Source organism: Epinephelus lanceolatus, chromosome 7, assembly GCF_041903045.1.
Source record: "Epinephelus lanceolatus isolate andai-2023 chromosome 7, ASM4190304v1, whole genome shotgun sequence".
Lineage (NCBI taxonomy): Eukaryota > Metazoa > Chordata > Actinopteri > Perciformes > Serranidae > Epinephelus > Epinephelus lanceolatus.
This window is the reverse complement of record NC_135740.1, coordinates 35,269,615-35,285,303: the sequence shown is the minus strand read 5'-3', so window position 1 is coordinate 35,285,303 and position 15,689 is coordinate 35,269,615. Positions and strand designations below refer to the sequence as shown.

The window sequence follows — 15,689 nt, the reverse complement described above, 5'->3', positions numbered from 1 at the left end:
TTAGACAACTGGGAGCAACAAACGTGCCTTTAGCAGCTACTTTGCGACTGTGTCAGAAATGCAGCAGAAGTGGGAGGCTGTAACTTGCAGCTCCTCATCTAACAGCTCAATGTGTTCCTTCTTATTCCCACTGTAGCAAAAATGTAAATTAGCTGACAATGATCACGTCTTGTTTTGTAGACTCCACAGTAATCTTGTGACAAAAAGCATGAAGAATGGGATTTGATATAATACAAATCTTCAAAATTACAGGTTATAATGGAAGAAGGAAGCACTGTTTAGCTCTAATGGGAGAAAAACAAGCCATTCTATCAGGTGAAATAATCTCAAAGGTGTTATTGACTCTAGTTCTTCAGCTAAAGTCGATACATGTTGGTCTGTTAGATAACTTGTGCATGAAATAATAATAAATATATGAGATTATTTCAGTTGAAGACACGATGCCTCGTTTTTCTTACCATGGTTGTCTGCACCATTTTAAGACCTCCTGGATCTTGTTTTTTTGTTTTTGTCTTAAGAATTAAAATTCTAACACACAAAATCATTGTTTTATTATAATCAACTGTCTTGTTTATACTTTATTGTTTATTAAAGTAAATGTGTAATTTATTTGTTCAAAAATATTATAGCTATGGACTACAGCATCATGGCATCATTGCCTAAAATTTGTTTTTTGTGTGTCTTACTGTACATGATAGCTATGTATCTCTGTTTGTTTAAATATCATGCTGTGTGTACTGATATTTTGTAAATTCTATTTTTATCTCATCCTTTACAGATTTAATCTGTCCACACAACATCATTATTATCTGTGAAACATATAGTGTACCCACAGTACTCCCACCGTCCCAGTACAATATGTACCCACATCCTCAACTCCCACTGCAGCTGTAGCAGACACGTGCCAGGCTCGCCTCTTTGGCCAGAGGCCCTCTTGGTGTTTCCTGACCTATATTCTCTTGGACTCTCCTCTCCCCGGAGTTTTACAGCTTCCTCCTAAACAGCATATACGACTGGTCGTTTTCCTACACAAACATACTGCCGTCTCAGACCGGTTCAAACATGTTGCTTGGTTACGTACGTTTTGAGTCATATGCTGAAAACATAAAGCATAAATAGGCCATCCTTTGTTCACCTGTTTATTGGCACAGACACAGAAGAGGCGATAGTTAGGGTATTGTTTACAAATGATGACACTGCTACCGTTATCGTTATCATTGCCAATAGAGTACTTAATTTATATCTTTTTTTTTCTATCTCAGTCAATACACATCAAGTGAATGGAAGCATTAAGTTGTGTAAAATGCCATCAGCATGTAGTGTAGCAAAACTTTCGAACATCACTGCGCACGATTTCACCACAGACTGTATGGGCTGCTGCGGTAGTAGTCCAATCACACGTTGCATTAAATCGAAGAACACTTTTTTAGATCTGGGTATAAATATTATTGTTTTGACTGGTTGGACTGTTTCAATACTACTTTGTGCTGGGTTATTTTCTGTCAATACCTTCAAAGTATTGAGTACCGATACCTAACCCTGGCATTAATGCAATGACACAAGCTATCAGTGAATGTGTTTGAGAGAGTCTGTCACATCTGTTTCTGGATCAACAACAATTCTAAAACAATGACAGGTAAAAAAAAAAAAAAAAAGGCAGAAAACTGTATTTAAGTGTGACTTCAGTGTATAGATTCAATATTCTCACATATTCAGGCAGTAAGCTATCAAATATTTCTATATTCAGGCTGCAGAATGGTAAGAAGTTACACTGTGAGGGAAATTAGATAAAATAAATATGGACTTGCAGATGAAGTAGCGCTGGACGATATGGCAAAAGATATCATTTCTATAATTTTCCCCCATTGATCAATATCAATATTTATCACAATGTATAATTTGATAATGCTGCGAGTTTTAAAAGTATCCTGATAATGTCTGACACCTGAAGAAACCAATGATTTTCCAGCTTCCCAAGACACTTGTCGTAAAGTTGGGGCAGAGCAGTTTGAGAAAAATATTTCCTGCCTGGGAGCTTGTACCTGCAGTCTCACACTTTAATATCTTGAACCCCTCTTTCTCCACGGTGCTCATGGGCATCATGTCTTTTGCTAGAAAGTATGACACTGCATTTGTTATGCCTTTGCTCCTTTTCGTTCACTTCTCATACGGGGTTACGGCGGCAAGAGAAAACATTATTGATTGCTGTTTTGGTGCAGCCCTGCTAGCGCTGCCCACAGCAGCAGAAGTGCTCGGCCGCTGAACACTTGTTGGTGGACTTAATGCAGTTTTGGCCCAGATTTTCATGCTCTCAGTGTGGTCGCTGGGATGCCACCTTTTCAGGTGATGAAAAAGATATGTTTTGTTTCCCGTCTTTGTCTGTGCATTGTCAGCTTTCATGTAGCCAAACCACTTCCAAATTATTGACGTTGTGTAGCCTTTTTATCCACAATTTCGTCAGTTTTTGAGGATAACGCGAGCTCTTCTTCAGCTTCACCGATGCTTTGCTGCTCACTTCCACTCATTTTCCCCTCTTCTCGTTATGTTCACGCTACTTTCAATTCCTCCTCACCTCGGCACACTCACTTCAGCACAAACTTTGCCATGAAAAATGGACGTGAACAATGACACGCAGCTGTCTGTTAACTTCTGCTGCATGACACACTGATGGATCGATCAAGATCTATCCAGATTGAGTAAAAACTGCTATAGTTTATCATCGTCATCGACATACATTTTATTGCAATCCCGTTTTGAGATTTTATCGCCCAGCTTTAAGATGTTAAGTTTCTGTGATAAAGACAATAGCTCCAGTATATGTGAGTAAGCAGACGTTGAGCGAATATTCTTTTGCCATTCGATGTTTAAAAGGTCAAGACTGAACTGTGAAGATCAACTTTTAAGTCAACGTGGCAGAAAACTCCTTAAATTTGCTCAAAATAATGTAAAGTTAAAATATAACCACTGCAAACGTCAGCATACAACTGGACCTTGAGTGGAGACTGTTGTGTCTACTGCCAGGTCTACCTATCTAAACATCATTAAGATACCTAATACTATTACAACTACTCAGGATAACTTAATTGATCCCCATGGGACAATTCAGCAAGTCAAAGGTTGGGGGTCAACAGAGCAACAGACGAGAAGTTGGCTGGAATTCAAGGTCTTGATTCAGGACACTGCAGCAGTGTGGATGTCTGCAGGAAAATAAAGGGTAGATTTTCTACTGAATATGGCACCTTGCTGCCTTTAAAGGTGTGATAATATAATTATGCATGTTGGAATTCAGTGATAATGCAATGTGCTAAGGCACACAACATGTACATGTTGTACCTGTGAATGCTCCTCATGAATGAAGCCAGCAGTAAAGCAGCAAAGCCACCCACTCATAGCTCATGCTTCCTCTTCTCTCATTTTGCTCTACTACCCTCGATGAAACCGAATACAGTACAGCACTGTTCATTGTGCGCAAGGTATGAGGGCGGTGATGAGTTAACTTTCCCTTTTCAAATGCCACTGACTGAAAGCAGACTGGACTCTGAAGTCTGACGAATCAACCCTGGAAATTGAGAGGGGTTGATTGAGCTCAACGGGTCTGTCTGTGTGTGTCTGTCTTAGTTTGTGTTTGTAAGAAACGTGACCATGTGGAAATCATTAGATGTGGGCTTATTCAGCATGCTGGCATATATTTGTTTTTGCACGTGAGTGTGTGGACTGTTGTCTGCCACCTCCAGGTTCAGTAAGTCAAGCACCGCACCCCCGACCTCGACACACATCACAAACCCAATATAACCTGGCTGAGAGATTAAAGGCACAGAACACAGCATCCGGGAGGAAACAGCAGCTGTTATCATGGCTGCCTGTAGGTGTGGTAGTCACACATCACACACTGTAAAATGTTCTGAGAGACACTGCATCGTCTGTTCATGTCCAGTCTGAACCAGAGTTTTCCACCACAAACACTTTATGTATGTAGCGATGTTTGTTTACAGTCCTTCTTGTGTTTATTTGTAGAAACGTTGTGAGGACTGCTGGAAATTACAACTCAAAAGATGATAACCTGTTGATTATGCATCACTGTGGTTACAATTTGATTATATAAAAGTGAGGTCTTTAAATTTTGTTGTGGTTATAGCTGTACAAGGTAAGGACTTTTTTGTAGAGACACACCTGCCTTGACATCCTAAAGCTTCAGTGTCATACTTTAGTTAGCAGCTGAATCAAAGCCTTTGTGATGCAAGAAATGATCAAAATCTCATTCATGTTCTCATGATATCCAACTTAACTCATTATCCAACTTCTGATTTTCCCAATTCAGTTTATGAGTGCAGCACTATTTGGGAACCAAGTGTCGAATTTCTAATGTAGTTAGAGAGGAGGTTTTCAAATAATGTGTTCCTGCGGCTGCTTTTAGATGTAAAGCAATTAGTTGAGTAATTTATCAACAGAACATGTACCGGCAACTAGATTTGCTTGTTCCAGTTTTTTGCAGCTTTTCTCCGTTTTATGTAATGTAAGTTGAGAATCTTTGGATTTGGACTATTGGTTGGACAAAATAAGCAATTTTGAGATGTTACTTCAGGCCCTGGGAGACTTTAAAAGGCATCTTTTGTTATTTTGGTTAATCAGAAAGATAACCAGCACATCAATCAATGAGGAAAATAATATATAATCAGAGCTGTAACTGCATCACAGTGTGAAGCTGTGTAATTTTATGAGCTTGACTAAATGAAGTGAATTATTGACGGGATGGTGGGAAATCTAAAATTCTGTGGTGCAGTTTGGAAAATGCTTAAGTGCACACAACTTTCAAGTCAGTGGAATAAATCACTTATTGGGTACTACAAGAATCCAAGTTCACTACACACCTGGAAAAAAAGCAACTTGCCATACTCCGGCAAAGTGCCATCAAACACATTGTATCTTTGTGTCTTAACGCCTCTTATTCCTCGATATTTTTTTAGATGACGCTTCGCCTCGCCTGACTTTATGAGGCTCTGAAAAACACATCAAAGGAGTTATGCAAATTGACTGTGACACAGGCAATATAACCTCCTACATGAGTTAAAAAGCAGTACTGGCATTGGATTTAGCAGCTCAGCTGCAATTCAAAAACCTGACCAGCAGACATTTAGAGAATTCTAGAAATACATTATTAGCCTCATTAGTCACATTTGTAGATACAGAGACCTACAGCATCACACTGTGAAGTGACACTCGACCCGCAGAGCAGCACAGGACCCCTGGCAGTGCATACAGAACTGCTGAACACATTAGTCGGTTAATAGGCTACTTAAAACGAGTAGGAGAGAGAGGAGGAGGAGGAGAGTGGAGGAGGAAGAGCCAAAGTCAAAGGGCATGAGGGGGGCAGGGAAGTCACTGACAAGCAGATAGAAAGTATTGAAAGAGAAGCTGAAGAGGGGAGTAGAGCGGGAGGGGGAAGGAGGGGGAAGTGGGAGAGGAGGGAGAGGGGTGAACCTCCTGGAAGACATAAATAGGCGAAAGAGGACTTGGAGACTTGCAGTCACTCCTCTCGACAGCCACATCCATCGCTCTCCTCTCCTCTTCTCCTCACCTGCAGCCCTCCTCTCCACTCATCTGCTGCAGCCCTCCATTCATCTGGAACCCTGAGCTACACCAGTGAGTAGTTTCTGCACCACATCCTCATCCTGTCGCCACAGCACAAAGATCCTTAAGTTAATGTCAGCTGTACTATAGAGAGAAACTAAGTATGCATGTATAATTACTGGCAATTATTTCTGCAACTGGGGAATTTTTATGCAATCTTATTTAAGTGAAAACAAATGCAGACAGAGCAAGCCAACAAATGACAAGCAAGTGTGGATGTTACTGATTTTATATGCATGCAATGTGTTACATTTTGGAGCAATCAGTGTTGGAATGAAATGCCCAAAATTAAAATGACTACTAGATTAAGAGCAAAACTTCTTGCGGCTAGCAAGTCTACAGATTTAAGTACTTGCACTGAGCAAAATTTATACATTAAGTGGTCTGCTTGATTGAGCAATAAACTAAAACTGCATATCACTACATGTGCATGCTGTTCATGTATTTACCTCTTAGAAGCAAAGATGTGCTTCATTTAAAATGAATGCATGACACACAGGGGAACACTTAGCTCAATGACTCTTCATTAATCACTCATATTCACAGAGGAGATTTTAAAATGCACTGTTTAAAGAAAAGGACTTGAGAGAGAACACCCAAACTAGTCAGGAGTCACTGAAAGAGTTCAGTGAGGTTGCAGGATGAGTCCCATGTAGCTGCTGAGGATGATATGATGAAAGCTCGGAAAAGTCAGCTGGCACATCTGTATTCTTTGAGGCAGGAATGCAGAGCTCACCAGGCTGTAACTATGGCAACGACACAAACCAAACTTTCACCATTAGCATCTAAAGTAATGCAAGATCTCCCCCTGCCAAGCCGACACAGCTTAATTTGGTTTACAAGTCTAAACAGTGGAAAAACAGCAGAGATGGTTTAAGTGAGAAATCTTTCCCTCTGACTCACATGGCCCACTTGTTAAACTCGACGCTGATGCTGCAGCCAGACGCTTTGCCCTTTCACCAATTGTCCTTGTCAGTCTTGTCAAAATCAGTGAGACAAATGATAACTACCTGTAAATCAGGCTGTTGTAAAGCCTTTAAGGTGCACAGGGACAGAGAAAATGTGTGCAAAAAGAGTGACGAAATCCTTTTTGGCAAAACAATATTAGTTGAATCCTTAGAAAAAAGACTTTCGTGGTAACAGCTGATAAAAGGGTGGTGTTGCAACAGCAGAGCAGAGAGCATTAAAAAGTTTGTAGTATCTGGCAATCACACTTGTGCACATTTGCAGCTGGATGACTCAGCTTGACAGAAATATAACCACTGACTTTTCTCCTGTCTTTGTCCACCCTCGCCTCCTTCAGGTCCTTCATCCAACCCCACATCAGCCCTCACTATCATGGACACCACAAGGAAAATGCTCTCCATCTGTGAGGCACTCTACCACCTTATCGTCATGATGCTGACACTGGGCCAAGGAGTTCATTGCATGCCTGTTCCTACTGACGTCCCCATGTGCACAGCCCCAGACACTGCCCAGTACAGGCTAACGTTCTCCGGCAAGTGGACCCAGGCAGCTTTCCCTAAACAGTATCCTGTCTACCGCCCCCCTGCACAGTGGTCAAACCTCATTGGTAAGCGCACAGCAAACCAGTGTCCAACTGGTGGTCACAGTATTGGCAGCAGATGTGGGAAAGTAAACTGATTGCATGAGTAACAGTAGCAAAACTACATACAGAGAGATATATTATAAATACAAAGTTTGTTTGAAAGAAGAAAATATACTGACAGATGTTTCTTCCCATTAAATGTCACTGATCCTCTCAATACTTCACTTAATATACTGCAAAATATTAAGTTATACAACTTGATTAATATCGACAAACAAGAAACGACAACCTTCTTTCTACATCCTTTGGCAGAGCGGTATATATAAACTGACTAATACAGTTAATCTGATGACTGCAGGCTATTACCTGTTCCAACAGCTGACTTCCTTTTCCTCTACTCCCTGCTCGTAGGGGTGACCCACAGCTCTGACTACCACATGTGGCAGCGTAATGAGTTTGCCAGCAACGGAGTGAGGGAGTTTGCGGAGAAAGGCGAGGCCTGGACGCTCATGAAGGAAGTCGAGGCGGCCGGCGAACGCATCCAGAGCGTTTATGGGGTCCTCTCCGCTCCTGCTGTTATGGGAGGCACAGGCCAGACGAACACTGAGTTCGAGGTCTTTGCCAGGCACTCCTATGTAAGTCTCTCAACACCTGGTTCCCCTCAATCTGGGTCAGCACATTAAGTGTGTTAAAGGTTTTTTTCTGATGGGTGAACATGGGTAACAGTGTGGTGAGATGCTTCCCTTGCCTAGGTCAGACAGATTAAGGATTTCTAAAAAATGTTGGCAATCATAGCACTCCCAAGACCAAGGATAGTTTTTATCTTATCTTCGTAAGTAGTTTTAGCCATCATTCTTATCAAGTTTAATGATATTTTACTGCCCCTACACAGAGCTCTACAACTGAGTGCACAGATTATGCAGATTTCCAGTTTGACTGTGTTATAAACAGATTATTTAGAAGTGAAATTCAAAGTCTTTGTAAGAATTATGCCCCAACTATCTGCTGTAAACATCCATTGCACTTTGCAGAATTCCAAATTGGTAGAACTTTGACCTCCACAAACCAATATAATGGACATTTTGGGTGCATTCACTCCTGCTAAACACCCAAATCAGTGTTTTACATAGCTCAGCAGTGTGCCTACCCCTGTGAACTCTGTTGTTAAGTTATTTCCACTGAGGTTGTTACATAATCTCAGCATAACAATGTGACTAACAATCACCAGAACCATAAAACTAAGACCACGTTGTAAACTCACCAAAATTACCTAATATTTTCAAGGAAAACATTTAACACCACAATAAAACCAGCTCCAGACTGTTTTCCATAATGCTTCACCCTGAAGAGCGCTTCCAAAATTTACCAAGCCTAATTTATGCCTCTTCAAATTATGTAAAACCTTGCAGGAGTTTGTCATTAAACTTCCATCTGATGAGTCTCTGGGTAGGTCATAAAGTTCGAGGACACATCTCCCCAAACACAATGTTAGGCTTGGACACAAGACGAGACAGAAAGAGGGAGTCCAAAGTGTGGTTTGGAGGTGAGAGAAAAGTAAAACAGGCCAGTTGGAGACAGAAGATGCTCACCAATACAAAACGAACTGTACTCTTGTACTTATGTAACACCACGTGTAGGCGGGTGAGTTATTGGATTACGTATGGTGCTGAAGACTACAAGTTTGAAAATGAAAAAGAATCTGGACATGTGCAGTTAGAAAGAAGTGAGTTTACCAGACCTCTGTAGCATCTTGGCTTCAGGCTAACGGCTCCAGGCTACATTAGCAGTTACTAGCGTAACACACATAAATCTTTATCTGAGGTTTCAGCTGTTGATTTTGGGTAATGTAAGCAGCAGGAATGAATGGAATAGAAAAAGACTGTAGAGGGGCAAAGTCCCTACCCTTACGATGTCCCCAATTGGACCTCATTTTCACATGTATGGTAGTTAATGTTGAGAGACAAATCATTTTTTGATCCCATTTGAATTGAGCCATACACATATGACTTAAAAGATCATTTTGCAAGACAAAAAAGTCACAGATTATTGTAGTATAATTTGGCATTGTGTGAAACTGCTCAGTGAACTACATCTCTCTCTACAAGATATCCGTCACTAATAGCAGCTAGCTAGACAACTTACCTATGTTCCACACACAAATGTGACATTATCTTATGACATCACTTATGCAATTTTTGTAGTCTTTCTAATTAGGTATTTTCATAGTCTTATACTTTAACGGTATTACAACAAACTTTCTCTGACCGCTACCCTCAGCTTTATTTTGAGCCGCACAACCCCTTTGCAACTAGCATTAGCCCTGCTATCGGTGCTAACTGAGGTCACAGTGATAACAGAGTTAACAATGGGGTTTTGCAGCTCAAAACTGGGTTGCTTACTCACCGGAGTAACCTGGGGGGAGACAGGAAGGTGGGCACAATGTTTCCACAATAACGCTGATAGGACGGCATTACTAGGATGATCGCCAAATGAGTGGCGGCGCTACCTAGTTCCCACCAGACCCAGGTGGTGCACACTGCAGTAAACTGAAGGGTGTCCAAATCAACCAAACATATTCTCTGCAGCTAACCAATTATTAGCCATATTAACCACTGACATCCCTAATTTCAACTCAGAGCAGAATAACCCACTTCTATCTTTGTGGCTTTAACCCACTGCTCAACTGACACGACCTTAGGTTAAAGAGTTATCAACTGACAACCACTGAGACCAAATGATATATAGTGTCCTAAAACAACCCTTTTCCATTCTCTTTCCCACCCATGCCTCTCTCCTTATCTCCAACTCTCACTCTGGACCACCTCCTTTCTCTCTCTCTATGCTCTATCTCCCACCCCACGCTCTGCTTCCTTCTCTCTATCTGCAGCTGTCGTTTATCGTGCGTCTCGTTCCAAGCCCAGATTGGTTTGTGGGTGTGGAGAGCATTGACCTGTGTGACGGGGACCACTGGAAAGAGAATGTGTCGCTGGACCTTTTCCCATATGACGCAGGAACTGACAGCGGGTTCACCTTCTCTTCACCAAACTTTGAGACCATCCCACAGGATAAAATCACACAGGTGGGTCGGACTGAGCCAAGTGCAGCATCCATCAATCCAAAGCCAAAAACCACTGATCGTGAAAACAGGGACATGAACCCAACATTGCTTGATAAGACCAGCACATTGTTTTATACCACGTTTTGTGTGTAAAGAAGCCGCCATATTGTTGAAATTTTGTCAACTGTGTTGTTCCTTCCTAGATGAGCTCTTAGTACCCTAAATACTGAAGACAAGATTATCTTATTTGCCAAAAATCCTGTATTCCTTTAGCATTAACAATGGGACGTTGCTATAAACTTTTATTCCTTGTCCATTTCCCCTCCATAGATCACTTCTTCCTCACCTAGCCACCCCGCTAACTCCTTTTACTACCCCCGCCTGAAGCATTTGCCGCCCATCGCCAAGGTAATGCTGACCAAAGTAAAGAAGACCAATCAGATCATCAGCCTGCCTGTCGAACCCACCCAATCCAACCAACTGCCAACAGGGAACGAGATCGAGGACACGCTCATAAGTAAGTCTGAAGATCGTAATTACTCAAAGATCATAAATACAAATTTTGCACTAGCTGAATCTTGGTATGTTGAAGAGTAAGACTACACAAGGTACCTTTGAAAGGATGGTTCGGATCTTTTGAAGTGGGGCTGTATAAGATACTTATTCATTGTCAGCATCTTACCTACGGTAGATGGCGGTCAGAAACAGGCAGGAAGACGTACATGGAAACTAAGTAATGTATGGCTGTGGAGAGGTCAGCAACAAGATTTATTTTAGTCACCTAAAAAAATCTATATTATTTTAAGTTTATGCTATATCTAGACTATTTTCGCCACTTAACTTTGCTGTCATACAGTGAATTCCGATGGGGAAGACTCCAGACTCCATTGGCAAAAAAAGCAATTGTAGCCTGCAGAACACAGGAGTTGCTGGTCTACTACTGCCTCGATCAGTTAGTTTGTTCACGTTGATGTGTGACTTTGGTGTTTAAAAGAGTTGGTCTGGATTCACTTAAGTCACACAATTACACAAACTTACAAACTAATCAAGGTAGGGGTAGACCAGCAACTCCGGTGTTCATCGAGCTAAAATGACCGTTTTTGTCAATGGATCTGGTGGCTTTGACGAGAGCATAAATGGGGAACAAAGCCGTTAGCAGCTTCCCCTGTCAGAAAGAGCTGTCTGCATCGAGGTCAAGTGGTCAAAATATTCTCAGTATAGCGTACACTTAAAGTGATATTGATTATCTTTAGGTAACACTTTTTTTAGGGTGGATAAAATGCGTTTTGCTGCTGCCCCCATCTGTAGGTGTACATTGCTTGGCTTCTGTGGTAGTATTCCTGCCTGCTTCTCCATAATGGGGGCGTGCAGACTGCCATTTAAAGTCGGTACTACACAGACAAAACACTTCATACAACTCTACTTTAAAAGATCTGAGCTTTCCACATGAGTTCCAGGCCAGAACGTCCAATAGCAAAATATGACTATTTTACAGGTTTGAGATAAAATCAGATTATCTAATACTTGCATATATACATAGCCAGCACAATATAATCAACAAGGTTATATAATCAACGGGATTGCATCACCATTCCTGTCCTTATCTGCCTCTCTCCATTGCAATCCCACTGATCAAACAATATATACATTTAAAAGAAAATAAAGCGTACAGGCTCTAAATTGTGCCAGACCTGATGAAGGATTTCACACAATGCTAGGAGCTTGGGTCTCAAGACTTCTGCTGACTCAAATGAAAGCATTTGGGAACCATTACAGGCCACACACAAGCTCAATTACTTTCAAACTGAAACAAGAGAAGCCAAGTGAATGCAGGGAATCAGAAAATGCCAGGGGCACATCTGGCATCCAGTGGAAAACTCTAAAGGCGAGAAACTGAGAAAGTTAAACAGCATTTTAAGAAAACTGTACATAGAAACTGTACTGTCTGCATCCTATTTTGGGTCGTGACCCAAAATAGGATGCAGACACGTATATTTTAAGAAGTCCTAGATCCATAGGGTGAAGCTGGATTTACTTATGCTGGTTCCCAGACTGTTAAAATTTAGGACTCCCTGTTGTAGAGATTAGTGGTAACAGTAAAAAAGAAAAACAAAAAGGCCCAACTGCAAGTAAGAATAGGAAGGCAGCTTGGAAAAATATAGATGAAGAGTGTGTCAAACTAGAAGTAAAGCCAACAGTGCAGTACTCAAACAACCTGCCTGTGTGACTGATGCTCTCCAAGGAGGGGGAAAATAACCTTTTATAAAAACACAATTTACCACAGAAAGTCTTAACAGATGACTTGACCAGGGAAGGGTTTTGAGGGCAGGAATAAAGAAACAGATAGTGTGTCAGCCTGGCAATAGAGCTGACAGCGCAGTCGTCAGATTCAGTGTTCAGGGTGACTGTAAATGTTTGACTCAGCATCACAGTTTACAAGTCCGTTCCCCTGACTACACAATAACAAACAACAGAGAGGGGCCAAGAATCTGTTGGGGTTTCCTGCCTTGATCCCAGTGCTCCATCCTACCCCTGGCTGTTCATCCTTACCTCCCTCCATCTTTTTAATGCCTGGAGACACAACCGTCATTACAGATTAGAAATCACCTGCTCTGGATTGTATGTGAAATACAAAAACGATAAATCACATTTGCCTCTTACAGCACTGTACCACCTCATCCTTCCCTCTGTCCTTAATGGACACACAAGGTGAAGGCAGATATGACTTTCTTGTTCCATCCCTCCATCCGACCGTCGATCCATGTAGCTTCCGTGCTGCCTCCCATCCTTCTGCTTTACTCTTTAACCGACAACTAAGTCTGTGATACGAATCAGCTGCACGCAAGGTTGGCTGAGGTAGCCCGACAAGTTCACCATGTTGAAGACAGGGATAGGCCTGTCACTGTAATTACATTATTGACTTATTGAAGTCAGCAAAAATGATCAAGGTCATGTCTGTATATCGAATGACACTACGAATTTGTTTACATCAGAATGTCGCCAACATGATGCTGGAATAAACAGCAGTGTTTTCACGACCATTAAGACTTGGATGCAGCCCCTGCGCTGAGAGACAGCTGAGAGATATATAGCTAGTCATTTCTGGTTAAATTGGTTAAGTTCATCCTCTCTTTGCAAGGGTGTACTTGCATTATTATGGTATTATCGTTCTATGAATGGCATAAAATGCTCTCAAAATGACAGTATCATTAATCGCTATTATTTCTGGGATGATATAACATCCAATAAAACTATTTATCCAGAAAAGCCAAGGAGAATGAAAGCAAGCAATAAATAAGATGAGATGACAGATGAGCTCCCTTTCCCTGTATTACTGTACAGCTGAGGTGCCTTTTAGCAAGGCTCTAAATCTCTTTCTGCTGCAGCTGACTCATTAGGTGGTAGCACTGTTTACTGTGAGGCTAAACTGATGTAAAGCAAGCACAGTCAGCACAAACTCACTCAATAAATGAAGGTTAAAAAAATTCAGTTATAATTATACTCCAGCAGCGCGACCACTGCCAAGAATTTATAACGAGAAGCTATGGGTTCATAAAGAGCTGCACACACAGCATGCCACCATTGCTTCTAGTTCCTATTCATTATTTTATTCACTTTTTTTTTTTTTTTTACAGTTTTAAAAGGGTTAAAGAGCAGTCATGTCTCCTATTATGACTTATCCCTCCCCTTTCCATTCAAACCTATAAAAGGAAACTCACAAATTATAACCATTTGCCAATTACAAACAGACAAGCATCAACTGTGCAAATTTACAAACTAACCCTTAATGTCAATGTGATTATAATCCTCTCCTCTCACTGCAGATACCCCTCTGGACTGTGAGGTGTCAGTGTGGTCTCCTTGGGGCTTGTGCAAAGGCAAATGCGGAGACTCAGGCGTGCAGCACCGCACACGCTACATCATAATGCACTCAGCCAACAATGGATTAGCCTGCCCCCTGCTGGAGGAAGAGAGGAAGTGCTTCCCCGACAACTGTTTATGACTAGGCCAGGAGAGGAGGGAGAAGAAAGAGCGCAAGGAGAGGAGGGAGAAGAAAGAGAGGAAGTCCAGGAAAGGGAGGAAAGGACGAAGGCGGAGAAACAACAACAACAAGAGGTCTGCGGTGTATTCACATGAGGCATAAATATGATGACTCCCTTATTTCCTCCCTGACTACGCAGTCCGAGGAGATGACTGATGTACTGTTTGATTATCTGAGTGTTTAACTGCAGAGCAAATCTCATCCTCAAGTCACACTGATAAATCTGACAGCACGAGTGAGGTGTAGTTTGGCAAACTGCTATTAGACACCGACTCAGTTTTGGCAGATTATCAAAATTGTCTGGGGAACAGAACAATGCCGTTCTAAACACAGCCTTTAACTGAAATAAAACTGAAATATAAACATTTGTTTGCTCACAGTGGATTAAAACTCCTCGCAGCTTTCGTCAAGCAGAGTTACAAAGAAATCCAAATAAATGATACTGAAGATCTGAAGTCCCTACATCCAAAAAATACTTAACAGAAGATCAAAATAATGTAAGCTGTAGCACAGGGGAAAACATGATGCCTCAATTGTTCCATCGGCAGAAGTTAAGTAGTACATGCAAAAAAGCAAGTCAGACATAGAAATGAATAAAAGGTCCTCCCTGCATTTAAGACATAATGTGTACACATTGTGTTTGCCCTCCTAAAGACAAAGAATATATTTATTGACAGGATTTTAACCTGTAGTGTACAGTATATCAAATCTGAAAGTAATAAGTTGTATGCCTTTATGTTATTGAGATATTAGTTCAGGTTTTTTTTTTGTAAAAAATGCTAAAAATGTACAAAAATGTATGTTTTCTGTATGGTCAATAAAGTGTAAATACATCTTATGATCTTGTGACCTTATTGATAAGTGTTTATTAAAAAAAAAAAAAAAGACTGAAGGAAGGTACTACATCAACAATTGTGAGTTAAATTGTTTTCCATGATACCGATTCAAATCTGTCTTCAGTGCCTGTGCTAAGTGCAATTTCACCTTCAAATCTGAACCACACATCTGGGCTCCCGAAGTCGTATTACTGAGGCCAGGGCTTGAGGATCAAATTGAGTGTAGAGAGAACTGTTTATTTGAACTGGATGACCTGAGTTCAAGCCCCAGTGTTGGCTAAGATTCACGCTGATGAAGTGTCGGTGATAAAACTGATGAATGTGCTCACCAACTATTTAAAACAGTTCACCAAATGTTGATTTAGTTCACAAGGCCTAGAAGTTCGCAGAGCGCACTTCACGCTGTGATGTCCAGTGCAGCGCATCCCACTATAAAGCAGGGATACCATTTAATAGGCAGAACAGACACCAGTTACACATAAAGTGACTTCTTTTTCTTGGAAGGATGATGACAACACAATTTGAAACAGAACGAAAAAAAAAAACAAAACAGTGAACGATATTGGCGTAAATATG

General features: G+C 41.2%; 1 protein-coding gene across 1 annotated transcript; it reads left to right on the top strand.

Moving 5' to 3' along the window:
* The first annotated feature begins 5,487 nt into the window (after nucleotides 1-5,487).
* On the top strand, nucleotides 5,488-15,115 carry spon2b (spondin 2b, extracellular matrix protein). Its single transcript, XM_033633608.2, has 6 exons — nucleotides 5,488-5,640; nucleotides 6,932-7,201; nucleotides 7,589-7,812; nucleotides 10,065-10,256; nucleotides 10,566-10,752; nucleotides 14,060-15,115. The coding sequence occupies exons 2-6, from the start codon at nucleotides 6,967-6,969 to the stop codon at nucleotides 14,236-14,238; spliced, it is 1,017 nt and encodes a 338-aa protein (XP_033489499.1). The 5' UTR covers nucleotides 5,488-5,640; nucleotides 6,932-6,966; the 3' UTR covers nucleotides 14,239-15,115.
* The last annotated feature ends 574 nt before the right edge of the window (nucleotides 15,116-15,689 follow it).